Source organism: Macaca thibetana, chromosome 7 (genome assembly GCF_024542745.1).
Source record: "Macaca thibetana thibetana isolate TM-01 chromosome 7, ASM2454274v1, whole genome shotgun sequence".
Lineage (NCBI taxonomy): Eukaryota > Metazoa > Chordata > Mammalia > Primates > Cercopithecidae > Macaca > Macaca thibetana.
The window spans coordinates 3,927,954-3,955,316 of NC_065584.1; the positions used below are offsets into that span (position 1 = coordinate 3,927,954).

Consider the following 27,363-nt stretch of genomic DNA (forward strand, 5'->3'; position numbering starts at 1 on the left):
ACTCTCCCGCCTGGGCATTAGATGGTCTGGGGAAGCATGCTGAGAAAAGGACATTTGAAGGGGTCTTGAAGGACATACAGGAGTTTAAGGCTGGCTCAAGGCCAGGTGAGGATCCAAGCTGAGGGAGTGGGGTGAGGCCCAGCTATTTGGTGGGTGGCGGTGGATGCCTGGAGGCTCAAGGTCGTCATGGGGGCCTGTGTGCAGGGCAGAGCAGCAGGGCTTTGAGAGGATTGAGACAGCGACTCTGTCCCACGTGACAATTAAGGGTGGGCTGGGACAACTAAGGGTGGATTCCGCTCTCCATGTGCGGATCCTGGTGACTCACCCAGGGCCGCCACATGGGCTACCAGTCCTGGCTGGAAAATGGGCACAACCTGGACCCTACAGTGCCTGAGGCTTACGTGTCCTATAAACCGTGGAGCTGCGCCTCAAAGAAACACCTCCTGGTGTTCACCTGTCAGACAGCATGCAGGCCTCTGCTGTGGCCCGGAGGGGCAGGGCAGGCTTGGGGGAACTGAGACCTCGGGGTGTGAGCCACCCAGTTCATGACACCCCAGGCACAGCCTAACCCCAAAGCTCCTGGCATTAGGGTCACCCACTTCCATGTTGAACCTGACCGGGGGCCCCTCCTCTGTGCCCCAGGTGAGGAACAAGGTTAGAGGGAAGGCTTGTGTCCTGGAAGGAGAGGACAAGCCCTCAGAACAGGGCTGAGCAACCCTCAGGGACACAGGATTCCCCGACCACATAAGCCACAGCCCCCAGTGACCCACAGTGTGACACTTCGTGGGGACCAGGCGGCCTGGGGTGGACCCTTCCTTCAGGGGCTCATGCAAGTAACCCAGGCAGCCACACTGAATATTCCAGCCCGGGGCTGTGGAGGAAGGCCCAGCACTCCTGGACCACCCCAACCCCAGGGACAAGTGGGCTTTTCTGCAGCCAGATGGGGATGGCCACACATCTGCCCCTTTGTCCTGGAGTCTGGAGCACCCATCATGCCAAACCAGGACAGGCAGGAGCAGGGACCAGGGGCAGAGCGCAGGCAGGGCTGGCCTGGACAGCGGGTGGGGGTGGCCTTGGCCGCTAGGAATCATGCAGCACAGAAGGGACGGCACGTTTATTGCTCATCACTGACACTCAGTGCCTGCCAGCACAGCACTCAAGGCCCCTACAGCCGCTGAGGCTCCCAACAGCCGCTGACTCCATGGGCTGAAACCCAGGCCCCCTAGGCACCAGTGGCAGCTCCAAGGACCCCATGGCTGACATAGGCACCGGTCCTCCCTTGAGGCTGTCACACACCAGGGCGGGCGAGGAGAGCCCCCCAGCCTGGGCGTCCCACCCTCTGTCCCCGCTTTGGAAAATGCCCCCTTCGCCTTTGAGAGGTGTTCACATAGGCACTGTCCCTGGAAGGTGTCCTGGACACACCTCCTGGACCCTACACTGTTGTCCCGTGGGGGGGCCTCCTCCATGCCCTGGCTTCTGTGAGGGGTAGGGGTGCCCACATAGTTCCGGGACTCACAGGCTGGCACTCACACCCTAGCCCCGACACGCTTGCCTGGTCGCCTGTGGCGAACAACCCGCTCTGCTGCTGCTCTCCGCAGCGCTGCCTGGCCTGTGTCAAGGGGCTCTGGCTGGGTGGGGGCTGCCCCGCCTCTTGGACTTGAGTGGACGCAGGCCTGGGCTGAGCCCAGTGCTGTGACGTCAGCCTGAAGGCCAGAGAGCAGGGTCACCTCCCTGGTTCCTGGGCTGGCCTGGTCTCCTAGCACTGGGGAGGGCAGGGCAGGGATCCTGGGTCATCTCATCCCAGCTTTTGGCCCAGGCTGGAGCCTCGGCCCGGGAACTGGAGAAACACGAGATGGTCTCAGGCCCTGTGGGGCAGCCAGGGCCGTGGGGGCTCAGGGGTCAGATGCAGCATGGCCTCGGGGACAATGCCCCCTCCCTCCCCCACCCTCTTCCTGCTTAGGCCCACCTGGGAGGGGGTCAGACTCCCCCACCTGCACCCTTTGGCCTCAACATCCAGGGGAGCCTGTGACAGTGGAGACTCATATTGGCAACAAACAGCAGCTGGGATGGGCCGCGGGACTGGACAGCAATGGCTGAGGCCCAGCCCCAGCACTCCTCCTCCATCATAGCCACCCCTCCTGCCGTCCCGCTCTGGCCACCCAGGAGGCCCCCAAGCCCCGCCCCACCATCTGTGTCTGGCAAGCACTGCAGACCATATAAGGTGCCTCTGGCCTCCCTGCCCAGCCCTTCGGTGCTCCCAGCTCCCTGATGCCCTGGGTGGCGGCGCCCTAGCCTGGGGTCTTGGTGGCGAAGGTCAGGTAGCCAGTGTGGCCCACGGCCTCCTTCATGGGCGTGCCGCTGCGGAAGGGGCCAGTGTCAGGGCTGGCAGGGCCATCTGTGCCTGCGCCCAGGTCAGGTGGTGGCAGGCTGACAGTGCGCACGTTGTAGACCTGTGGCAGCACCTCCAAGGTGCTCAGCTCCGAGAAGCCACGTGCCGCCAGCGCCTGGCACGTGCGCTGCACCTGCTCGATGCATGGCGAGAAGGAGCAGAAGCGCCCACCTGTGGGAAACAGGACGCGAGGGTCAGAGGGCAGAAGTGGCCTGTCTGGCCCTGGCATCCCTGAACTCCCACCCTAGGGTCTGAGGCCAACCTAAGATGGTCCCAACGCAGACTGCAAGCTCTCCAGAGAGCTGGGATGCAGGGCAGAGGGGCCTGGCCCTCAACTGGCAGCCCACCATGGGGCCTGGCGCCACTGTTCATGTCACCCAGCTTAGCTGCACTAGGCCCTCCCACATGCCAGGCACTGGGTCAAGCTTGTGCCGCCATTGTCTCACTTGGCGCACAGTGGGCACTGCTCTCCTGCCTTCCACGGGGCTGCTGGAGCGCTGGGCCCAGAGTAGCTCTGACAGCACGGCAGCGCGGGGCGGTGCGGGGGCCGCTGCTGTCACAGGAAATCAGAGGCTGTCACTGCTCCCGGGAACAGGAGGCGCCTACTCGAAGCACAGCCTGAGCATGACAGCCCCTCCCTGCCGCCTCCCACCAGGGCAGCCGCGGGCTTCGCTTGGCCTGGCCTGCAGTGAATGAGAACCCAGCCCGGGTCAGTTCCTGTCCTGGCTGGGAGGACCTGGGGAAGCCAGGGCCGCGTAGAGGTATGGCCCAGACAAATGTCCTCAAATGTCCCTGAGGCTTGGTCCCCTCAGGTGTACCCTGACACGGGGCCGCTGGGAGGTTCAGGGTTAGAGGAGGCACCTTCTGTGTGACAACAGCCTAGACAGGGCACCGAGGCTGAGTGCACCGCACCCTCCCCAATGGGCTCCAGTGACCAGCAGGAGACGCCAGGCCCCTGAATGAGCCTGGAGCCTTTGGACCCAGAAGGGGGAGCTGGCAGGAGAAGGGACAGGTCCCAGAGGCAGGCGCAGGTTCCCCGGGCCACTCCGGAGGAAGGAGTCACAAAGGCAGCATGGGGGCCCCAGGAGGGGTTCTGCTGGGTTCAGCCTCCCCGGGACTACGGTCCAGGCCCAGAAGTGTCCCCAGAGCAGGGAGCCTAGGAGGCAGAGCGTGGAGATCCCCACAGCTACCCCAAGGCCTCAGCAGAGACTAGCACCCAGGAGTCAGGGCTGGGCCAGAGCCAGCAGGGAATCCCCGGCCATGGCCTTGCTGTCCGTACAGGGCCTCGGCTAGTCTTTGAGGTGGGGCGGGGCGCCCCACATCCCCACCCTCCACCCTCTCACAATGCAACTCTCAGCTGGGAAGAAGGGGCCCCTGCTGCCTGAACTGCTCCTTCTCCAGAAAAGGGAAAAACCTTGGCATCCCAGCCACCTCCCTGGCTTGAGGCCCGACCTTCCCCACGGCTGCCCCGCCTCCGCACCCAGCATCTTCCCTAAAAGGGGCCAGCTCCCTGGGCTCCAGAGCTCGTGGGAGGAGAGACTTCGGGAAACAGCATGGGCAGGGGATTCCACACACCGCCAGCCGGGCCTGCCCTGCACTTGGGTGGCACTGCCACCTTTCCCGATCGGGGGTTGACATCCTCCCCATCGGCCCATCCTCCCCAGCTCTGCCTCCCCTGGCCAGCCTGACCCACTCCTCATCTAAGGCCAAGACGAGGCCCTGGCCTAGCCACTGCCATGGTGTGGCTTGGTTTCTGGACCCCTCAGTCCTGCACCCTTGCCCCAACCCCGCCCGGGCTGTACCTCTCCCGGAACCCCTAGTGCACCTTCGACCTTGAGGGCATCCCAGGCGTGGCCCACAGCCTCCCAGGGTGACGGGATGTCCAGGAAGACGGCGTCGGCCACGTGGCTCACGCCAAAGCCGCTGCGGCACACATCCTGGGTGCGCACAGTCACCCAGCGGCCCACACGGTGCTCCTGGAACTCCTCCCGGGCCTTCTCTGCCCGCTGCTGGTGGAACTCCACTGTGTGCAGGTGGCCCGTGGGTGCAATGGTGCGGATGATGGCGTGGGACACAGAGCCACTGCCGGTGCCTGGCAGGACAAGATGGGAAGGGCAAGGCATCAGTTGGGACTGCTCGGGACCCACAGCCTCCCAGGAAACAACCCCTACCTCACCCTGGAGACCCACACAGTGCTCGGGAGGACCCCAGATTACAGGCGGGCGTTACTCCAGGGCTGTGTGGTCCCCGCTGCCTAGAGCCCTGGGCTAGCCTTGGGTTGGGCGCCCTGTCTAGGGGTGAGCTGGGGTTGACAGGCTGTGTATGCTGTGGTGTCCGCTGTGGGCACAGGCCAGGCCAGTGGCAACCCTGCCCTATCCCGCCTGGCGCATGTATAGGCACTGAGAGCAGCCCAGCTGACTGGAGCCTCAGGGGAAATATGTGCAGGGGGAACAGAGAGGCCCATCCCATCGCTCAGCCCTGTCTCCTTCCAGGCATGGCCAATCCCTTCCTCAGTCCCCATCAACGGTGGCCTACCCTGCCCGTCCTCATGCCCACCTCTCCCCAGAAGCTCCTTGGTCCCCTTGGTCCAGCCCACCCCCACCAAGCCTGCCTAAGCCTGACCCCACCACACGGGGGCTGGGGCTCTGCCGTGGCCTGGTTGGACTCAGGACGCAGGGCCTGGCCACCAGCCACACAGCCTCAGTCCTCCCCAGCACACCTGCCCCAGCTTCCCTCCGGATGGCCCCTCTGCTTGACTTCCTGTCCCGTGGAAAGGGCCAGGGCCTGCGTCCTTCCTCCTGCTCCACCTTCAGGGGTCATCTACCTGATGTCACTCCCATCCCCAGGCCCCTCCACTCGAGATTCCTGCTAGAGCAGCTACTGCACACTTGCTACCCATCCCTCGAACCCAAATTGCATTGAGCATCGCAAGCGCTTGGGCCAGACCCATAGAGGTGCTTCCACTGCCTCTGTCCCATCCCATGTCCTGCCACCTCCCACATTCTTTTTAGGGAGCAGCCCCTCCCCTAGGTGCTCCTAGTCTGCTGCCTATTCCCCCCCGCAGAGCCTGGCCATGCCTCCTTCCCACTCAGGGGCAAGTCAGACTTGCTGGCCTCCAGGGTGGAGCTCGCCTCCCCTCCAACCTCACTCCCAGCCCCTCTGCCTCCCCCACTGAGCCTGACTCGGCAGCACACTCCAACTGCAGGGCCTCGGCATGTTCCTCCTTGGTGGCGCTGTCCCTCGGCTCTTCGCAGGCCCCCTCTCATCATGTTCAACTCAAATGTCCCCTCCTCAGAGAGGTCTTCCCTGCCTGGCCTAGCTGGAGGGACCCCACTCTGGGTCCCCCTCAGACACGCAGCCCTGTCTCACAAGTTTCACAGTAACCAGTGGCACTGAGCCGCTCACCCAGGCTGTGTCCCCGCTCCTCGAGGGCAGGAACCTGGTCTGTCTTGTTCACGGTTCCGAGGAGGGGACCTGGCATATCTGAGGAGGCCAGAAGAAGCGTGCTGCTTGATTGAGCTCTCTCGCGAGAGTGGGGCAGGGGCGGAGAGGCCAGCACCCGCCACAGGATGCACACGAGCAGCAGCTGATGGGATTGGCTAAGTCCTGCTCTCCACCCCTCCCACCCAGACACCCCAGAGAGGGACACGGTGACCTGCAGCCCTCAGAAAGCCAGCATGGCCGTGCTAGGCACTCTTCGTGAACCTGAACCCTAGCTCTCCTGCCCGTGAGGAACATGCCACCAACAACCTAGACGCCTAAGTGCCTGGGGCCAATCTTGGCTTCAATCACTGCACCGGGCAGCACCTGTATGTGTGCAGGGTTCCCACAGCCCAGGCCCTGGACTCAATGACAATGGTGCTCACATTCATTGGTGGCAGGTGAGGATCTGATCATAGATGAGGATGGGAACACTCTCCACCTACAGTGAGCTCCTTGGGGTAGCCCTGGCCTCTTTCCAGAAGGGGCAACTCTCTCTGCTTCACCATCAGCACCGAGAACTAGAGGTTGACGGTCAGCACCTAGGACAGCGCCAAGCATCAAGTTGGCCACACCCCACCAAGGCAAGCAGGACCCTCACTAGAGCACCAGTCCTCCCCAGCTCCCCCTGGTCCATTTACAGCCACCTCTCACTCCAGTTACAGCACCAGCCTCCTAACGGGCTTCCCTGCCTCCACCTTCACTCCCTGCTGTCCGCGTCCCGGAAAGATGTGAAAATAGAAACTGAGGAGCCACATCTGTCTGTAGGAAGTGCAGGCTGGAGGCTCTGACCTCCACCTTTGTGTCAATTTCCGAGTTAAACTGAGGCAGCCTGAGGAACTCACCAGACTCACAGACCACAGAGCCGGGCCGAAGCTCCAACATCATGGTGATGAGGGCGATGTCTGTGGAGTAGAGGATCTGTGTGCGGTGCGGCAGGTTCAGCGTCCAGAGCTCCGGCGTGGGGTGCAGCACGTACACCCAGCCACCTCGGCCGCACGTCACCTTGGAGCCGAAGGGGCGGCCGATAAGGTCAACTGAGTGCCGCAGGACACCATGCCGGGTCTGGGTCTGTGCCCCACGCTGCACACGCACTGCCACCATTGCACCATGGCCCAGTGACAGGATGGCCGTGTCACCCTCCTTGATCAGCTCCTCGTATGCCACGAAGCTCATGGTGCTAATGTCCGGCAAGTGCCAAGGACCTGGGGAGGGGTGTGTGTAGGTATGAGCAAGTCAGGAGGCAGGATGAGGGTCTGGGGTCTAGGTAGAAGGCTTCGAGGCCTACATCCCAGCAGTGGGCATGGGCGGGGTGTGGCTAGTTCAGTCTCTGCAACTGCCTGACAGGGAGCCCAATAGCGTTGCACTCTGGCCTGGCCTCTGAAGCCTTTTTTGGTCTAGGACAAGAGACAGGGACTATGAGCCTAAAGCAGAGATGAAAAGACAGAGGCTTGGCAATGGCGGAGGTCGGTCCCAAGGATTTCCGGAGTGAGGACCCGACCCTCCCATCACCCTTCTCCATGAGTCTGACTCCCATTCCCCAGGTGTGAGAGGAGGAAGCGCCTTTCCGAGGTGTCCACCGGCGTGGGAGAGGCAAATGGTCAATGAGGTCACCTCCAAGCCAGGCTTGATTCCTCGCCCCGGTCTCCCGCACAGGGGCTGGGTAGCAGGGTATGACAGAGGGGTAAGGGCTCCCCAGGAAGGGGCTGGTGACTCAGAGCTGGCCGTCCACGCAAACACCGCCCAGCCGGTGCAGAGGCAGTAAGGGGCCAGGCCGGGCCGGCGGGGGCCACCCATGCGAGGCTGGAGGAACAGGACTTGCGCGCCGCGCTCGGCCCGGGCCACTCTCACCCGCGCCCTGCCACCCTGGGCCCCGCGGAGTCTCACCTGCGACGCTCCCGCCGCCGGGGCTCCACACGTGCCTCCGCGACGCGCGACGGGGGCGGCCACAACACTTCCGGCTCCGCGCCCGCTGATGACGTCGCGCCCCGCTTCGCCCCCTCCGCGCACGGGATCCTGGGAGCGCCAGGCTGCCCTTCCCGCCCCTCCCAGAGGACGTTTCCTGGGCGACTTCTTGCCTCATGTGAGCTGCTCTGTTTACACTTGCTGGTCGCTGGAAGATCGAAAGACTGTACAAAATCCACATGGCGGCCGGCCGGCGTGGTGGCTGTCGCCTGTGATCCCGCGCTTTGGGAGGCCGAGGCGGGAGGTTCTTCTGAGCTGAGGAGTTCGAGACCAGCCCGGTAAACGTAGTGAGACCCCACCATCTCTACAAATAATAACAAACAAACCAAAGGTCCCCCCGCCCCGCCGGCCGCGGGTCGCCATCGCACCCAGGCACATTTGAAGGGCGGCAGGAGCCAAGGCCTGGCTGTCACTGCTGTCCCGGACACCTTCGACAGCCCCTGGAGATCCACCAGAGGGCTGGCCCGTGGCTCACTGCCCAGTCCTCTATGAGTACACTTTGCCATAGACATTTTGTTATTGCAGACTGCTCTGGAAACACCCCTGACTGGGCCCTAAGATGAATTCCAGAAAAGAATCGCAGGTCAAGGGGCCGTCCTAAAAGGCTCGGGCTAGGGTCAGCCAGAGCTCTGTGCAGCAGATGGGGACCTGGAAAAGTCTGCAGAAGTGGCCTTCCGCCCAGGCCCTGCCTCCCCCGACGGGGGCACCTTCTCCTGAGTGCAGAGCTGCTTCTAGGAGGGAGAGGGAGTCATGTATCCCCTCCTGGGAACCAAGGCATAATGAGAACCGGATGACTTGGGCCCACTTTGGAGTCTGGTGAGGAGCCTGAGCAGGAGACTGGAGGAGGTGCTGCTGGAGGACAGGCAAAAAAGGGAAGCGGGAGTGGTGTTCTGTCTCAGCAATGCCATTCCCAGCTGGCTTCTCTGTGGAGTGTGTGTGCAGGGGAGCGGGGGCAGGGGACACAGATTTTCTTCCTCCAGCCCTTAGCTCCCAGGACCAGAGCTTGGAGAGGAACAGAGACTCCCCTACCCAGCCTAGGGTTTAGCCTATGCCCGAACCCAAGCCAGTTAGCAATGACCCTAGGCCACCTTCCCCAGTCACTCAGCCACTGCAGCCTGGTAAAATGAGGTGGCCAGGCTCCTTGAGAGCAAGCTCTGCTCTGGAGCCCCGGCAGCCTGTGGAACACTCTCAACTCTCTCGCCTCTGGGGCAGGCCAGGCCACGGTGTTTGTGGCCCTTGCATTGGCTTCTCAGGGTCCATCATGGAAACCCGGGGTTCCAACCTCAGCCCCTCTGTGTCCCTGCCCTAGCTGCGGCTGAGAGCCCCCAGGAGTGAGCTGACGAGAGGCCTTCCATGGCCTCCCACTCTGTGGGCTCCTATCCCTGTGGGGCCACCACACTGGCCACCAACTGCCTGTCCCTCTGCCTCATGGCCTCCCTGCCTTCTGCTCTCAACGCTGAGACAACCCAGAGCCATCCGCAGCTCCCCAGCCTGTGTTCGAGCGGGTGCTTGTCTCCCTTGATGGTGCACCCCCCTCAGTCACCCCCTAATTTCTCCCCTGGGGGATTCTGACTTTCCACTTCTCTTGAGTTTCTCTTCCCCAGCCTCTCAGCTGTGGTGTGGAGTCAAGGCCAAGTGCCTATAAGGGCCTAAGTTAGGACTTGGTGACTCGGTGGTGGTTTCCCTTGGTTCCAACTTCCGACTTGCCTCTGTCCATTATGGCTGGTCAACTCCTCCAGTGCTGCTTCCTCCAGGCAGCCTCCTCAGCCCTGCCCACCTGCTCCATCTGAGCCTGCCCCAGTCCCCAGCCTGAGTCCTCAAGCAGAACCACCGCCTCTACCCCAGCTGATGAGCCCCTGTGCAGAGTCTGTGCTGGGGCTCCCCTAACAAGAGCCGATGCTGTGGATGCGCAGCTGTGTCATCACATTGAATTCTCCCCAGGATCCTAGGAGGGAGGGAACACTTCACAGATGGGGAAACTGAAACTCAGAGAGCTTAAATAACTTGCCTAAGGTCACAGCCAGTGAGGTCAAAGTGGGATTAGGATTTAAAGCCAGTCAACCCACAAAGCTCAGCACTGAGGAGGCTGAGGAAGGAGGACTGCTTGAGGCCAGGAGTTGGAGTTCCACCTGGACAACATAGCAAGACCCCATCTCTTAATTAATTAATTAATAGTTAAAGCCAGTAAACCAGCTTCAGAGAACCAGTGGCTGATTTGAAGAAAGGTGGGAACAGGCAGGAAGATGCCCACTGGGGAGGCTGCTCTGCCCAAATGCCTGGCAGGGACCACGTGACTGCAGTCCCCCCTCCCCACTGACCAGCACAGCCTCCTACCCCACTGTGCTCTGTGAACCCCAGTCAGCCCCTGTCCTCTCCTGACCTCAGCCCACTTCCTCTTTGGGTTCTGCAGAAGTCAGCGGCAGGGCACTGGGAGGAAGCAATGCTGCCTCCGGCTGTACTCTGGGAGCAGACTCCAAGGATGGCTCCCGGTGCCTACCTGCAGCCTGCCCTGGGCCTGCCCTGCGGAGCGGGCTCATGTTCTGTGGATAAAAGGCCTGGGCCTCCTTCGAAGCCCCCTCCAGGCCCAGTGGTTCATGTGTAACCAGGTGTGGTTTCTGAGGAACCTGGACCAAACACTGGCCTGGTAACATCATCCAGCCTCCTGCCTGGATGCTGCCAAAGCAGCTCCTGTGGGCCCTGGGGAGAGCAGGGGTCTGCAGACGGGAGTCAGCTGGAGGGGAGGCCGCCACCTTCCAGACCCCTCCCCTTGTGCCCCTGCTCTGGGGGCCACTGAGGCTCCCAATCAGCCCCTGCCTGGGGGGTCTCACCCTGACATTTGTGTCTGAAGGCCTTGAGGGCCACCTCCCCACTGTCATCTGCTGCTGCTGCCCCCATCACAGCTGCCTGGCCCCCTGCACTGTGGGTCTGCCCCAGGCAGGCTAGTACAGGGCCGGGCTCTGGGAGGGTGGCAGGATTTCTGGGCCCATCACTGGACACCTCTGTCACCCAACTTCTGATCTATCTGCACATTGAGACCAGTCTGGCCAACACAGCGAGATCCCTGTCTCAACAGAATAAAAACAGAAATAAAATGATCTTCTGTCTGCACACTGGGGACAAAAATACCCACCTCAAAAGGCTGAGGGTTGCCAGCGGCCCCAGCCCGGAGCCGCCCCAGTGCCCGGCTCACTGCTTGCCATAGGCAGCCCTGCCCTCTGGACCTCCCCTCTGCAGTTCTGCCCTTGCCTGTGGAGGGGAAGTGTGGGGAAAAGAAAGAGAGATCAGACTGTTATTGTGTCTATGTACAAAGAAGAAGACAAGAAATTCCATTTTGTTCTGTACTAAGAAAAATTCTTCTGCCTTGAGATGCTGTTAATCTGTAACCCTAGCCCCAACCCTGTGCTCGAAAAAACGTGCTGTGTTGACTCCAGGTTTAATGAATTTAGGGCTGTGCAGGAGGTGCTGTGTTAAAAATGTGTTTGCAGGCAGTATGCTTGGTAAAAGTCATTGCCATTCTCCAGTCTCAAGTACCCAGGGACACAATGCACTGCGGAAGGCCGCAGGGACCTCTGCCCAAGAAAGCCTGGGTATTTTCCAAGGTTTCCCCGCACTGAGACAGCCTGAGATACGGCCTCGTGGGAAGGGAAGGACCTGACTGTCCCCCAGCCTGACACCCGTAAAGGGTCTGTGCTGAGGAGGACTAGTGAAAGAGGAAGGCCTCTTTGCAGTTAAGAGGGAGGCATCTATCTTCTGCTCGTCCCTGGGAATGGAATGTCTCAGTGTAAAACCCGATCGTACATTCTGTTTACTGAGATAGGAGAAAACCGCCTTATGGCTGGAGTTGAGACGTGCTGGTGGCAATACTGCTCTTTACTGCACTGAGATGTCTGTGTAAAGTCAAACATCAATCTGACCTACATGCACATCAAGGCACAGCACCTTTCCTTAAACTTATTATGACACAGAGACCTTTGTTCACATCTCTTCCTGCTGACCCTCTCCCCACCATTACCCTATAGTCCTGCCACATCCCCCTCACCGAGATAGTAGAGATAGCGATCAATAAATACTGAGGGAACTCAGAGACTAGTGCCGGCGCGGGTCGCGGATGCTGAGCGCCGGTCCCCTGGACCCACTGTTCTTTCTCTATACTTTGTCTCTGTGTCTTATTTCTTTTCTAAGTCTCTCGTCCCACCTGATGAGAAATACCCACAGGTGTGGAGGGGCTGGCCCCCTTCAGGAAAGGAGAAAGGAGGTCCTTTCCCATGGGGGGCCTGGGGAAGCAGGTTAGGCTGTCAGCCAGGAGGGTGAGAGAGGGGAGGGGTGGCCTTCTGAGAAGCTGCAGATGCTGAAGACAGAGGAAGTCCTGAGTGTGGCCCCCAAGCCTGTCCCCCAAGTCTGCCTCCAGGGGCTGCAGCTATCCCTTCCAGAAACAGAAACTTAAGCCCTTCAGGCTTTGTGGGGTAGTGGGTGGCAGCTGCAGAAATATCTAAAATTAGGGGAAGAGGCTGCATGGGGCACAGAGTGCAGGAATTCCAGGCTTAAGGGACACCTGCTGTCTGGCCAGCCCAGAGAGGCCATTTGCCTTTTTACATCGGTTGGTTTTATTAGTCTAAAAAATGCTGACTTGGAACAGGATGAAGTATGCTAAGAAGCAAAGAGGCATGTGTCTCCTCTGCAGTGAGCATGGGGATGAGACAAGAGGCAGGGCCCACACATAGATGCTAACATAGGCAGAGGTGAATGGGCTTCCCCTGCCTTTGGGCCTTGGCTCTGGTGCCTTCTCCTCAGAGGCATCTATTTGGGATCCCTTATACCCGGAACTGCAGTGTTCTGTGTCCCCCTGACCCCAGCAGCACTGATGTGATGTCATCTGGTTTGCTGGACTGCTGGCTCATGGCCAGTCTTCCTCCAGCCAGCAGCAGGCGCTGTGTACCTTGCTGCCTGACGCATCCCCAGCGGCTGGCACCGGGCAGGTGCTCACTGTGCCACTGCTGGAGGGATTTATATCAAATATACCCACAGATAAGGGTTCCCCCCTTCCTTGCTTTATTCACAGAGCAACGGATGAGGGTCTTTAATGGATATTAACCCCACATACTCCACTTCCCCCTCTTAACAGCTGCATAATATTCCATAGCAAGCAGGTGCCTTCCTACCCTTGGCCAGTCCCGCCTGATGGGCATCGGGTTGTATCCAGATGTGTTTGTTTTTCCCTCCACAGATCTCTTGGTCCATTAGTGGAGAGAACTGAGACATCCTTTCTAAGGGCTGCATTCCTAGAAGGGGGATTGCTGGGTCACGGAGTTCCAACATTGTTAATGTTAATAGATTCTGCCAAATTACCTTGCAAAAAGCAGGCAGCAATTCAAGTTGCAGGCAGCGTGCGGACGCCTGTCTCCCCTCATTCCAACTCATAGCCAGCACTGGCTGGAGTCGATCTGGGAGTGCTGGGGGTAGGGAGAGGTGGAGTCACTGCTTAATTTGCATGACTCTAGTTATTCGTGAGATTTTTTTTTTCTTCTTCTTCTTTAAATCGCATTTATGCTTATTGTTTATTAGCGTTTCCTCTCATCCTTGCCAGAAGTCTCTGGGGACTGCCTTTGGGGTTCGGGTGAGCTTGTCCCCTGCGAAGAGGGCCCAGGGCTGGGGTCTGGAAACTCCAAGGCTGCACTTGCCAGCGGCCTCTTAAGACCACAGTGTCCGCCTGGTTTCTGGCTCGCATTCCCCAGAGCCCCAGGACTTGTCCAAGGTCAGGGCACCGTGGGTGCCCCCGGGCTGGGCCGCAGCCAGACTGCGCCTCCCGCGCGCCTTCGCTTTGCACCAAGATCGCCCAGGAGATGCCTGCGGGCACCTTGAGGAAGGTCGGCGGCTCCGGGCCAGCTCGCACTGGCCGGGGGTGGGGTGGGGGCAGTACCTGCTGCGGAAGCCCTGAACGCTTTCGCCCGGCCCCTCGCCGCCGCCGCGGGGGCTGGCTGGACTAGGCGGGCAGGCTGGAGGATGCGGATGAACCCGAGCGTCCTCGAGTGCCCAGAGGCTCTCCGCCTCAGTTTCCCGCTCGGAGGCAAGGGCGTGCGAGGGGATCCAGATATTCAAGGATCTGAGGTTTCGGCCTCGAGGTCTTGGGCGGGGGACTGGGCAAGCTGCGCGGGGTCCCAGCGGGGAGACGGCTCGGGTGGGCGGCCGGGGGTGTCAGGGGCTGCGGGCGGCGGACAAAGCGGCGGCACCACCCCGCGGCGCGGGCCAATGGAATGAATGGGCTATAAATAGCCGCCAATGGGCGGCCCTCGTTGCGTCCCTTAAGAGCCGCGGGAGCGCGGAGCGGCCGCTGTTCGCCTGCGTCGCTCCGGGAGCTGCCGACGGACGGAGCGCCCCCGCCCCCGCCCGGCCGCCCGGTGAGTGGGCCCGGGGGCCGGGGGCGTCGGCGCCGGGGCTAGGGGCGCTGCGTGCAAAGGGGGCGCGGGCGCTGCGGCGTCACGCGCTCCGGGCGCGTTGCCTGGAGCGCGCGCCGGACCGGCCGGGGGTCCCGGGCGATGATGGCGCTCCCCGCGCGCGCTGCGGACCCCTCTGACCTTGGCCGCGTCCCGGGGGCGCCGAGGGGCCCGGCGGCGGGGGCCTGAGTGGTACGCGGGAGTCCGGGAACCCCGGCTTGCCGGTCCCTGCTGACCTCGCGTCTCCCCGCAGCCCGCCGCCGCCATGCCCTTCTCCAACAGCCACAACGCGCTGAAGCTGCGCTTCCCCGCCGAGGACGAGTTCCCGGACCTGAGCGCCCACAACAACCACATGGCCAAGGTGCTGACCCCCGAGCTGTACGCGGAGCTGCGCGCCAAGAGCACGCCGAGCGGCTTCACGCTGGACGACGTCATCCAGACAGGCGTGGACAACCCGGGTACGCGACCCCTCGGGGCCGGGGTCCCGGCGCCCCCTCCCCGCGCGCAGCCGCACGGTCCTCAGCAGCGCGCTCGGGCCCGGCAGTGACGTCACTGTCTCCGTCCCGCGCCCCCTCCCCTAGGCCACCCGTACATCATGACCGTGGGCTGCGTGGCGGGCGACGAGGAGTCCTACGACGTGTTCAAGGATCTCTTCGACCCCATCATCGAGGACCGGCACGGCGGCTACAAGCCCAGCGATGAGCACAAGACCGACCTCAACCCCGACAACCTGCAGGTGCGGGGCGGCGGGCGGGCCGGGCGGGCCGGGCCGGGGTCTCCGGGCGCTCACTCCCGTCTCGCCCCCCAGGGCGGCGACGACCTGGACCCCAACTACGTGCTGAGCTCGCGGGTGCGCACGGGCCGCAGCATCCGCGGCTTCTGCCTGCCCCCGCACTGCAGCCGCGGGGAGCGCCGCGCCATCGAGAAGCTCGCGGTGGAAGGTAGGGGCCGGGCGGGCCAAGGGTCGGCGGCGGCTGCGTGCCCCTCCCGGCGCGGTCCCCGCCCGCTTTTGTTTATGTCGCCTGGGAGCGGCAGCCGCCGCCGCGCTCTTATCTGCGCGCCCCTGGGTTCAGTTTCCCGGAGGGACCGAGGGACGGAGGCCCAGCCCCGCGCCCACAGCGGCCTGGGGCCCAGGGAGGGCGGGTCCTGGCGCGGGGTCACCGACTGGGACCGTCTCCCGGGCCATGAGGACTGGACGCCCGCAAGTCTGGGCGGGTGGGGGCCTCTGACGTCCCCCGGGGTGAAGCACGGGGGCGGGCGGGTCCGCGCTGTGGGCTGGAGGGGCGGGCGCGGCAGCCGAGCGTCCTGAGCGCACGCCCCGCAGCCCTGTCCAGCCTGGACGGCGACCTGGCGGGCCGGTACTACGCGCTCAAGAGCATGACGGAGGCGGAGCAGCAGCAGCTCATCGACGACCACTTCCTCTTCGACAAGCCCGTGTCACCTCTGCTGCTGGCCTCGGGCATGGCCCGCGACTGGCCCGACGCCCGCGGTATCTGGTGCGTGTCCCTCTGCGCCCTCTCGCGGCGTCCGCCCTCTCCGCCGCCTCCCCTTTCCCTCTCGCCCCCCTCGCCGGGGTGGGGCCCCTCGCGGCAGGGAGGAGGAGGAGGAGAGGAGGAGGAGAGGGAGGAGGAGGAGGAGGAGAAGGAGGAGGAGGAGGAGGAGGAGGGAGGGGCCGGCCGCGCTCCGGGTCTGGGTTACGTGCTGCGCCTCCCGCGCAGGTGACCTTGGCCGAGCAGGTGCGTTAAGGTACTGGGCCCAGGCCCCTGGGGGTTCAGGACTCAGCCCCTCTAGAGACGTGAGGTGGGGGCGGGGCCCCTGGCGCCTCTGCCCGACGCCCCTCGGGAGCTGGAGCTCCTTGTTTTCTCACTCCTCAGTCGCTGGGATTCTACCAGGGGCTGGTGACGCAGAAGCTTCTCCGGGGGCAGGGCTCCTACCCCCACTGTGGGGGGCGGGCGGGGCTGTCCTGGCGGTCCCTGGCCCTGCCCCACCTCAGACCACTGCACGACGTGATGGCAGCCGGGGTTCTGCTCACTGTGAGGCGTCTCGGCCCCGCCTGCCCCGTGTTGGGCGGAGTCTTGGCAGCAGCCCCTGCTCCAGGGCACGGTTGCGAGCAGCACCTCGGGGACTTGGGAAGTTCCTTTGGTCTGGGGACGGCCTGGGGTTTTTTTCTGGATATGCCCTGAGACCAGCCCTCCCGCAGGCACAATGACAATAAGACCTTCCTGGTGTGGGTCAACGAGGAGGACCACCTGCGGGTCATCTCCATGCAGAAGGGGGGCAACATGAAGGAGGTGTTCACCCGCTTCTGCACCGGCCTCACCCAGGTGCCAGGGACGGGGCAGGCCCAGACCCCAGGGCTCCAGCAGGGATGTGGGTGCCACATCAGTCCCCCTGGGGGATTTCTGGGACTTGGGAGTCTCAGGGCCTGTGGGGGTCTCGGGCAGGCCTTCTCCCTCATACCCTTTTCTCCGTCTGCAGATTGAAACTCTCTTCAAGTCTAAGAACTATGAGTTCATGTGGAACCCTCACCTGGGCTACATCCTCACCTGCCCATCCAACCTGGGCACAGGGCTGCGGGCAGGAGTGCACATCAAGCTGCCCCACCTGGGCAAGCATGAGAAGTTCTCAGAGGTGCTTAAGCGGCTACGACTTCAGAAGCGAGGCACAGGTGAGCAGGGCGGGTGCTGCAGGCTTCCTGTTGGCCTTTGGACAGCCCTGTTTCCTCCGCCCTGACCTGCTGTCTCCCCAGGCGGTGTGGACACGGCTGCAGTGGGCGGGGTCTTCGATGTCTCCAACGCTGACCGCCTGGGCTTCTCGGAGGTGGAGCTGGTGCAGATGGTGGTGGACGGAGTGAAGCTGCTCATCGAGATGGAGCAGCGGCTGGAGCAGGGCCAGGCCATCGACGACCTCATGCCTGCCCAGAAGTGAAGCCCGGCCCACACCCGACACCAGCCCTGCTGCTTCCTAACTTATTGCCTGGGCAGTGCCCACCATGCACCCCTGATGTTCGCCGCCTGGCGAGCCCTTAGCCTTGCTGTAGAGACTTCGTCACCCTTGGTAGAGTTTATTTTTTTGATGGCTAAGATACTGCTGATGCTGAAATAAACTAGGGTTTTGGCCTGCCTGCCTCTGAGTGGTGCCTCTCCTTTCCCAGGGGGGAGGGGGAAGGGCAGCAGCCAGGCCCCAGGAGTCTGAGTCCTGGGCCTGCCGTGGGCCTTGCCTTCCGTGAGAAGGGACAGAAGCCAGCAGGTGGCCACTCTGTTCTGCCTGTCCCACCTAGTCCATGGGCCCCTTTCCTCATGTCTATTGGGCTGTGCAGGCAGGAACACTGGGGAGAATGAGGGAGGAGCTCCAGGCCTGAGCATCTGAGGGCATTCAGGCCTGGGTATGGAGCCTAGCACGTTCCTTGGGCTCATCCTGCAGGGTGGGGGAGGTAGGGATAGTGGAGGTGGGGGTTGAGCTCAGAAACTTGAGAGCTTTCCGGTCCCTCCAACTGGGTTCCTCCTCCAGTCTTCCAAGCTGCAACATTATCAGATCCAGACATCTCCCTACCTCCCTCCTACCCCGCCAACACCTACTCTCTTATCTTCTCTTCCCTCCCAGCCTCAGCCTTCAGGCTGAACAGCCCCCCAACCCCACTGGCCCTTGGGCTCAGCCCTCAAGATCCTCTAGCAGCCCTGGGGAACCACTGGTCCCCCCTTCACTGGCAGCCACTTCGGGGGCCTCTGGGTGTCCAGCCCCTTGGCCTCAAGGTGGGACCACAAGGTAGGCAGAAGGAGGGTTGGGGCTGTTTAGGGATTGGTCTCCCTGGTCCCTCATGCAACCTCCCCCCAACCCCCTGCAACTCACTCTAGTTGCCAGTTGCTGCTGTCCCTGCCCAGCCTCTGGCTCAGGGCTCCTACTATGGTTGGGCACCCTGAGGGGCTCGGCCAGCTCAGGGAGTGGAGGTGGACGGGTGACGCAGCCGGGGGCTAGGAATCCTGCTCCCCACCTTCCTCCAGCTCCCAAGCTCCAAGGACGCAGCCTGTGCTGCCACCTACTGGCCAGGGCTTCCTCCGCCCCACCCCTGGGGATCAGGGTTTGGGGCAGGCCTCATCCTGCATCTCCACACCCACTGCGTCCCTGGACACCTGAGTTGCGGATCACTGGCCTCTCACCTCCTTGGCACACAAGGGGATTGGATTGTCAACCTAGACACTGGGGTCCAGGAGCAGCAGTGGGGTACATCCCCGAATGTGCTGCTGGGCTCGGCATGTGGGGGGCCCTAAGGGCAGGGTTGAAGTGTCCACCTCCCTAAGTGAACACCTGGTAGGCTAGAGACATAGGGGGCAGGTCCCCTGGTGCAGAAGGCTGGGGGCACTTCTGCATCCATTCTTTGGACCCTAGACTGGGCCCTCCCTGGCTGACCAGCCTGGGCACAGGGGCCAGTTTCTGGCTTAGCCTTTTCCCAGGAAGGCCCAGGCCAGGCCAGGCCGAGCTGTACAGTCTGGAGTCTCGGGAGCAGGGCTGGGATGAAGAGCCTGAAGTGAGCACAGGAAGTGGACCCCTCTCGAAAGGGGAGGCTGAGGGCAGTGAGGAAGCAGTACTGACCCAGTGGGTACCTGGCCAGCAAAGCCCCACCACCAGGGGACCTCGTCATCGCTGCCCTCTTCCTGTTCAAGAGCTGCTCCCGCTGCAGCCCCTCCTGCTGCTCCTGCTGGCTCAGTCCCCCTCACCACTTGGGCAGAGCCCGCCCGACTATCCCTGGGGTGGCGTGGGCCCCACTGTGAGGTGAACACAGGGCTGAGGGCATGGCTGGGCAGGACTGTCACTTCTTGTGTTTCCATGCTCCCCTTTTCCCATGTGGACTCTCAGAGTGGGGTGCTCCTAGAACCACCAGTGGGCAAACAAGCGGAACCCCTAATCACCCCGTGCAGGCCTCTCAATGCACTGTCCGGGAAGGCTGAGAGGGCTGGGCCTGGCTCAGAACGACTTCTGAGGCAGTAAAACTCTGAAGGTGGGTGGGGCCTTGGCTGGCCCGTGGAGCCCACAGGGCCTGGAACCCCAACTCTCTGGGGCCCACTCTCCTCCCTGTGCCTCACATATTTTATCTTGCTGCATTAACTCTTTTGGGGACCAGGCAGGGCCTAATATACACTCCCCTCAGGAGGGGAGCGACAATCCTGTCTGCCTGTGCCACTAGTTCCCCGAAACCTCCAACAGTCTCAACAGCCATCCTTTTCCTCGGCCTCCGGAGACTTTAACGGGCAATTCTCCTAGAAAGCACTGTCAAACGTGGGCAGCAAAGGACAGTACCTAGGGGTGGCAAGCATGCAGGAAGACGTCCTGGGTGTTGGAGCCATCTCCCTGCAGGGCAGTCTGGCTGCACCAAGCCCCCCCTCAGCTGTCCCTCCTGTCCACTCAGGGACTCCCCAGCTAGGGAATGAGTCCACGGCGGGGTTTCCACAGTGGCGCTCCAGACACTTGGGCCGGACGACTCTAGTGGGGGCCATCCTGTGCGCTGCAGGACATCCAGCAGCAGCCCTGGCCTCCAACCGCTGCATGCGAGTAGTCCTCGCTTCCCCAACTTACGACAATCAAAAGTCTAGACACTGACAAATGCCTCTTGGGGGGCAAAACAGCCCCCCTTCTTCAAGTCCCGTTGCCCTAGAGAAATAGAAGTGACACAATTACTGAGAAGGAAACTGTAAGGGCTTGCCGACACTGAAGAGTTGGCTGCAGCCCCACCCCTCCTCTGGGGTCCTGTGCAGACAGGGACGACAGTGTGAGGGATCTAGTGAGGTGGTGACACGCTGAGAAAAGCTCAGGCGCAGAAGCAGGTTATAAAACAGCTTGTGCTCTGAGATCCCACACAGAATATGTATGGAAAAACCCCAAAGAACAGTAGTCACTGTGGGTGGTGGGGTAACAGGTGATTTCCTTCTTTATACTTTATTTTCCAAATTTTCTACAGGGCACATGTATTACTTATATAAGCCAAAATAATTTTTTAAATGGTGTTTTGTAAAAAACGCTGTCATGTGTTCCAGTCCGTAGAAGCCCACCGAAGCAGCAGGACTCTACCACTACCACAGCCCGAGGCCTCTCACAGACAGGGAAACTCAGGCTCCGAGAGGAAGAAAGAATCGGCCCAGTGTCGCCCAGCTCCAACTCCTGGGCTCTTTTCACTGCTTTTGAGATCGAGTTTTGCTCTTGTTGCCCAGGCTGGAGTGCAATGGCGCAATCTTGGCTCACCGCAACCTCCGCTTCCCAGGTTCAAGCGATTCTCCTGCCTCAGCCTCCTGAGTAACTGGGATTACAGGCATGTGCCACCACACCCAGCAAATTTTTTTGTATTTTTAGTAGAGATGGGGTTTCTCCATGTTGGTCAGGCTGGTCTCGAACTCCCGACCTCAAGTGATCCGCCCGCCTTGGCCTCCCAAAGTGCTGGGATTACAGGCGTGAGCCACCGCGCCCGGCTCACTGCTCTTTTAAGAACATTCTAGCCTCCCACGGTTGGGACCTGCTTGTCTTAGCAGTGGCTTAAAAGGCTGCACTTGCCCAGCAGGCTGCTGTTTCTGCATTTCTATTTCGAGCCAGCAGGCACTTCCTAAAGCCTCCCAGAGCACCCTTAGGGGGCTGCACATTGGACCCACATGGATGTGAAGTTAATCTCCTTTCCCACAGGTAAAAAGAAAACAGTAATTTGATTGGCAAGAAGTCTTCTGGCTGTGAGGTTTCCACTGAGCAGATGACAGCATTTCAGCTTAGAAAAGTGAGGCTTTTTTGGCACTGCTGAGAAGGCTGAGGCCTTTTTTTTTTTTTTTTTTTTTGAGACGTAGGTTTGGTCTCATTGCCCAGGCTGGAGTGCAATGGCACGATCTTGGCTCACGGAAACCTTCGTCTTCTGGGTTCAAGAGATTCTCCTGCCTCAGCCTCCAGAGTAGCTGGGATTACAGGCGCCTGCCACCATGCCCAGCTAATTTTGTATTTTTAGTAGGGATGGGGTTTCTCCATGTTGGTCAGGCTGGTCTCAAACTCCTGACCTCAGGTGATCTGCCCGCCTCGGCCTCCCAAAGTGCTGGGATTACAGACGTGAGCCACCGCACCCGGCCAGGCTGAGATTTTTTACACGCGTACTTGTCAGTCTGGCTAGAGGCTTTCTGCACTGACCTTTTTTTTTTTTTATTTTTATTTTTATTTTTTTTGAGACGGAGTCTCGCTCTGTCGCCCAGGCTGGAGTGCAGTGGCGCGATCTCGGCTCACTGCAAGCTCCGCCTCCCGGGTTCACGCCATTCTCCTGCCTCAGCCTCCCGAGTAGCTGGGACTACAGGCACCCACAACCGCGCCCAGCTAATTTTTTGTATTTTTAGTAGAGACGGGGTTTCACCGTGGTCTCGATCTCCTGACCTTGTGATCCGCCCGCCTCGGCCTCCCAAAGTGCTGGGATTACAGGCGTGAGCCACCGCGCCCGGCCAAGGCTTTCTGCACTGACCTTTTTTTTGAGGCGGGGTTTCACTCCGTCACCCAAGCTGGAGTGCAGTTGTGCGATCGCTGCTCACTCAAGCCTTGACCTCCCTGGGCTCAGGTGATCCTCCCACCTCAGTCTCCCAGGTAGCTGTGTGACTACAGGCACGTGCCACCACACCTGGCTAATTTTTTCTATTTTTTTTCTTTGTAGAGACGGAGTTTTGCCATGTTGCCCAGGCTGGACTCAAACTCCTGGGCTCAAGCCATTCACCTACCTCAGTCTTCCAAAGTGCTGGCATTACAGGTGTGAGCCACTGTGCCCAACTGGTTGGACTCTTTCCACCTTTTCCCCCAAACCCAACTTTGTATTGTTTTGCTTGGGTTCAGAAGTCCTGATTTCCACACCCTTTTCAGGGCTAGGGATTTACCAAAATTCAAGGCTTAACAAAAATTAACTTTAAGGCCCCCAAAAGATAAAAGTGCTGCTGCCAGCGGGACCTGTCTCTGATTCACCTTCATGGCATGGATGCTGGTGTTCCCCTAGCAGCCATTTTCTCCTCTGCTTGAGTGACAACGCCCTGGTTTCCAGCCTGCACGCAGCTGCCTGGCTGTGGGAGCCCATTTCCAAGACTCCCATGCAGCCAGGGGTGGCCAGGTGTCAAGGTGCTCCAGCAGCCACCCAGGTTGTGAGGACAAGGCCATCCTTGGCACTGTGGGGTGTGTGTGCAGCCTGGCACCAGCTCCTGAGGTGCTGGCACTATTCCTGCTGTGGTGATGGGGCTGCAACCCTGTTCTACCTCATGAACCTCATGCAGTGTGGGGCTTGGCTTGGGATCCTGCTGGGCTTGCAGAGGAACTGGCCCAGTGGTTCCAGTTACTCCACACCCACTTGCACTCAGGATCGCACCAACTCCTCCAGACGCGTTTGTTGCCTGTTTGCCTAACCTGGGGCAGGGCTCCCTCCTGCATGTCTGCTCTCTGCTTCCCACAATCAACCGAATGCCCTCTGGGAGGACTGCCCTGCCTGCCCCAGGCCTCCTTTCCAGAGGGCCTCCTTCTGCATCCCCATTCCCCTTGGGCTCTGTCCTCATCTCTTCCCCATTAGAGGACTGCTCAGTTGGTGAGCCTTCTCTCTTGAGAATGCGGCCTGCCTCCAGGGCAGGACTTAGGTCTTCCTTCATTGTTCTCATTCCACCTATACTCAGCTGCATCCATTACTGGTATATGTGGTCTGTGTTAACACACATCAAAGCCATTCCAGAAATACACAACTTACAGCAAAAAGACAGAAACTTCCATTAAAATTAAAATGAAAAGTCTAGTTTTGTCAATACCTTTGACCCATCAACTATCCAACATATTAAAAGGCACTTCAAATGTGTTACATCCTCAAAAGGAAAGTAAATATGGCAATCAACTCAACCAAAAAAAAAAAAAAAAAAAAAAAAAGAAAAAGAGAAATAATAAAGGCAGTGCTACTCATCCGTACCCAAAATTGTTCCTTTAAAATTTATTACTTTGGCCGGGCGCGGTGGCTCACGCCTGTAATCCCAGCACTTTGGGAGGCCGAGACGGGTGGATCACGAGGTCAGGAGATCGAGACCATCCTGGCTAACACGGTGAAACCCCGTCTCTACTAAAAAATACAAAAAAAAAAACTAGCCGGGCGAGGTGGCGGGCGCCTGTAGTCCCAGCTACTCGGGAGGCTGAGGCAGGAGAATGGCGTAAATCCAGGAGGCGGAGCTTGCAGTGAGCTGAGATCCGGCCACTGCACTCCAGCCTGGACCACAAAGCGAGACTCCGTCTCAAAAAAAAAAAAAAAAAAAAAAAAAAAAAAAAAAAAAAAAAAAAAAAAAATTTATTACTTTTTATTTTTTTTTGAGATAGGGTCTTGAAGTCACCTAGGCTGGAATGCAGTGGCAGGATCACAGGTCACTGTAGCCTCAATCTCCTGGGCTCAAGTGATCCTTCCTCCTCAGCCTCCCCAGTAGCTGGGACCACAAGAGTCTATCTCCACGTCTGGCTAATTTGTTTTTTTTTTTTTTTTGAGACGGAGTCTCGCTCTGCAGCCCAGGCTGGAGTGCAGTGGCCGGATCTCAGCTCACTGCAAGCTCCGCCTCCCGGGTTCACGCCATTCTCCTGCCTCAGCCTCCCGAGTAGCTGGGACTACAGGCGCCCGCCACCTCGCCCGGCTAGTTTTTTTGTATTTCTTAGTAGAGACGGGGTTTCACCGTGTTAGCCAGGATGGTCTCGATCTCCTGACCTCGCGATCCGCCCGTCTCGGCCTCCCAAAGTGCTGGGATTACAGGCTTGAGCCACCGCGACGTCTGGCTAATTTTAAAATTTTTTTTGTAGGGACAGCGGTCTCACCATGTTACTCGCCCAGGCTGGTCTTGAACTCCTGGACTAAGCGATCTTCTTGCCTTGGCCTCCCAAAGTGCTGGCATTACAGGTGTGAGCCACTATGCCTGGCCCCAAAACTGCTGTGCTTCTGAGGGACCCCTGTGCTGCAGCCCCCACCAAGTCACAGCAGCAGCGCCTACCTGGGGGACAAAGCGCTGTGGCGGAGGGGCCAGAAGTCCGGTCTGACCCTCTTCACTCTTGCTTGAGGTCAGAAAGGAGCATGGTGCTTGCTTTCCTCCGTTCTCCTGGCCTTGACACAGGATAACATGACTACTTTGTCAGCAAAGTTCCAGTGTTTTGGTGAAATTAATGAAATATACAGGTGGAGTATCGCAAATCCAAACATCTGAAATCTAAACTACTCCACAATCTGAACCCGAGTGCTGATGTAATGCTAAAAGGGAATGCTCGCATGTGCACTTCGGAGTTCAGATTTTCAACTTTGGGATGCTTAACCAGTAGGTATAATATAAATATTCCAAAATCTGAAAAAACCCTAAACCCAAAACACGTGCGGGTGGTCCCAAACATTTCAGATAAGGCATTCCTGAACCAGGAAATGCAAGCCAGCAAAATGTATCCTATGTACTTAGTGGTGTCAATACAAAAGGACACACAGCATCGCCATTCTGGGGAGCAGCAACATCCACCCACGGCGACAGGCTGAGATGTCCGAGCAGCATGGGACAAGCTTGTCGGAGCCCTCTAGAGCCCAAAGAATGGAGGTAGCAGAGGAGTGGCCAATGGATTAGGGTGGAGAGCACGAGAACCACATGGCCCAGAGACAGCCAAGCTGTGTGCTAACGAGCAGCAGAGGCCAGCCTATAGCCGGGGAGTGACTGGCAGGGCAGAACTTGCAAGTGCACAGGTGCATTTGGGAAGGGGTGGAGTGGAGGGTGGTCGCAGGTTGGAAATGGTCTCTGAGGCACCCTCCACCCAGGGACTTCTGGTGCCACATTAATGAACATGACTACATATGCTCCTACTTCCCAGCTGACTTCCATGCAAAACATAACTGCTTTGAGAATGTGCTCACGCCTACCCACGCCTGCTGGCAGCTCCCTCCTGAGAGGAGGGTGAGGCGAGTCAGAGCAGGCCTTGCTCTGGAAGGAGCCAGCACAGGCAGTCTCATGCCAGGCTCTCTGGCGTCGCCGGGCTCTGGCTGTCTGGTGCAGCATTAGTCTGCTTTGGTCTGGCAGCAGCACAACCCTGCCCAAAGCCTGCTAGGTCACTCCCTAACGAGTACTGGGGAATGAAGGCCCCTTCACAGAAGTGCAGTGTCTCAGTGTCTGAGACATAACATGTTGGGCTGGTGACAAGAGTGAGCCTGCCCAGGAGTTGGCGGCCCAGCTGCTGCCCCCGCGCCTGAGCCGGAGATGAGCCAGGCCCCTGGCGCCTGCCTCTGCACGTGCCACTCCTCTCTCTTCCACTGAGCAGACTCGGTGCACCGCCTCCTCCACACGCCTCCCCTGCACCCAGGCCCGGCTCCCTTTGGCCAGGGCCCTGGTCTTCCTGAATGCAGCATCAGCCCGTCCTAGTATCACACCAGTGCCCCTTGCCTCCCTGTGCGATGAGCTGGTCCAGGCCAGAAGGTTTTACCTTGCTTATTTTTGTATCTCCAGGGGTCAGCACAGAGGAGCTTCTCCTACCTTAACCCTTAAAATATGGCTGCAATGAATGAACACATGAACAAATGACTGATGAGAAGTCTTCTTGTTTTGTTCTAGAACACCTGAAAATAACTGGGGCAGCTTAACTGGGAGAAGCAAGAATTTAGGGATGAGGCAGGGTGTGGTGGTGGGCGCCTATAATCCCAGATACTTGGGAGGCTGAGGCAGGAGATATCTGGGAGGCTGAGGCAGGAGAATCGCTTGAGCCCTGGAGGCGGAGCTTGCAGTGAGCCGAGATTGCAGGAGAATTGCTTGAACCTGGGAGGCAGAGGTTGCAGTGAGCCAAGATCACGCAATAGCACTCCAGCCTGGGCAACAGAGTGAGACTCTGTCTAAAAAAAAAAAAAAAGAAATCAGGGAGGGAACACACTTTTAATCTTCAAATACTTGAGTCTTTTTTTTTTTTTTTTTTTTCCTGAGATGGAGTCTCACTCTGTCGCCCAGGCTAGAGTGCAGTGACGTGGTCTCAGCTCACTGCAACCTCCACCTCCTGTGTTCAAGTGATTCTCCCGCATCAGCCTCCCGAGTAGCTGGGACTACAAGCACGTGCCACCACACCCGGCTAATTTTTGTATTTTTAGTAGAGATGGGGTTTCACTATGTTGGCCAAGCTGGTCTCGAACTCCTGACCTCGTGATCTGCCCACCTCGGCCTCCCAAAGTGCTGGGATTACAGGCACGAGCCGCCGTGCCTGGCCACTGAGTCTCGAATAGTTAAAGCTCCCAAGAGCAGGCGACTGCCAGGGTGGTTGGTGAGGAGGCCCATGTGCATGTGCAGCAGCAGAAGCAGCCGAACTCTCCCCACAGGTCCTGGGGCGGACTGTGAGCGTCCCGGCACTGCAGGTGCTTGCAGACGCAGGAGAGGCACAGGATGAGCCACTGGAGACTTCGCTCCTGCTTGAGAGATGGGTTCTAGAATGCTGCTTTAAAATAACTCTTAGAGGTGGGTTAAGTGGGTGGAATGTAGATAGATCAGGAAATTGCAGAAGGCACTGGCTGGGGGAAAGAGCCCCCTCAGAGATGAGGATGAGTTGAGTTTTTTCTCTGTTCAGTGACCGCGCCCCCTGCCACCGCTCCAGTGAAGCCCCCTGTTTGTCAACCCACTTGGTCAGAAGACATTTCACCACAGCCAGAAACCAGGTATGAATGAATACCCAGGGAGCCGGAAACGCAAATAAGAACCTCAGAACTGGCTGGGCGCGGTAGCTCAAGCCTGTAATCCCAGCACTTTGGGAGGCCGAGACGGGCGGATCACAAGGTCAGGAGATCGAGACCATCCTGGCTAACACGGTGAAACCCCGTCTCTACTAAAAAATACAAAAAAATAGCTGGGTGAGGTGGCGGGCGCCTGTAGTCCCAGCTACTCGGGAGGCTGAGGCAGGAGAATGGCATAAACCTGGGAGGCGGAGCTTGCAGTGAGCTGAGATCCGGCCACTGCACTCCAGCCTGGGCGACAGAGCGACAAAGCTTACTGAACCAAAGCCGACGGCAACAAAGAACGCCTGCAGTGGCCCCCAGTTTCCCCTGGCTCCAACCTCAGGACCAGCTTTCCTCCTTCTGCGAGAGACCCGTTCAGG

The 27,363-nt window shown here is 59.7% G+C and overlaps 3 protein-coding genes across 11 annotated transcripts in view; 1 reads left to right on the forward strand and 2 right to left on the reverse strand.

The window, feature by feature from the left end:
• The window catches only part of CKB (creatine kinase B), a 202,401-nt gene extending 185,012 nt beyond the window's left edge, over positions 1–17,389 (forward strand). For 2 of the 6 annotated variants that reach the window (XM_050798425.1, XM_050798426.1), the window contains exons 2-8: positions 14,165–14,229; positions 14,519–14,723; positions 14,847–15,206; positions 15,590–15,761; positions 16,466–16,589; positions 16,744–16,933; positions 17,015–17,389. In XM_050798425.1, coding sequence (XP_050654382.1) covers positions 14,531–14,723; positions 14,847–15,206; positions 15,590–15,761; positions 16,466–16,589; positions 16,744–16,933; positions 17,015–17,193 — 1,218 coding nt within the window. In that variant the 5' untranslated portion in view covers positions 14,165–14,229; positions 14,519–14,530 and the 3' untranslated portion in view covers positions 17,194–17,389. Of the gene's footprint in view, positions 1–14,142; positions 14,230–14,463; positions 14,468–14,518; positions 14,724–14,846; positions 15,207–15,589; positions 15,762–16,465; positions 16,590–16,743; positions 16,934–17,014 lie in introns of those variants that run through there. The other 4 variants (XM_050798423.1, XM_050798430.1, XM_050798429.1 and 1 more) reach the window with 4 other exon arrangements.
• The window catches only part of LOC126959427 (cytochrome c oxidase assembly factor 8), a 75,411-nt gene extending 55,521 nt beyond the window's left edge, over positions 1–19,890 (reverse strand). Inside the window, exon 1 of the mRNA XM_050798444.1 lies at positions 19,887–19,890. The gene's annotated coding sequence lies outside the window, so the exon portion shown is untranslated. The remainder of the gene's footprint in view (positions 1–19,886) is intronic.
• On the reverse strand, positions 66–27,311 carry TRMT61A (tRNA methyltransferase 61A). Of its 4 annotated transcripts, XM_050798436.1 has the most exons (6): positions 27,308–27,311; positions 7,757–7,807; positions 6,715–7,074; positions 6,256–6,411; positions 4,215–4,481; positions 66–2,560 (listed from the first exon to the last, which is right to left on the reverse strand). In XM_050798436.1, exons 3-6 carry the CDS (start codon positions 7,043–7,045, stop codon positions 2,289–2,291), a joined length of 1,026 nt encoding a protein of 341 aa, XP_050654393.1. In that variant the 5' UTR covers positions 7,046–7,074; positions 7,757–7,807; positions 27,308–27,311; the 3' UTR covers positions 66–2,288. The 4 variants fall into 4 exon arrangements, with proteins under 4 accessions (XP_050654393.1, XP_050654392.1, XP_050654395.1 ...); XM_050798435.1 differs by lacking the exon at positions 27,308–27,311 and having other exon boundaries at positions 7,757–7,822; XM_050798439.1 differs by lacking the exons at positions 66–2,560; positions 27,308–27,311 and adding an exon at positions 2,662–3,072 and having other exon boundaries at positions 7,757–7,822.
• Positions 27,312–27,363: the final 52 nt, after the last annotated feature.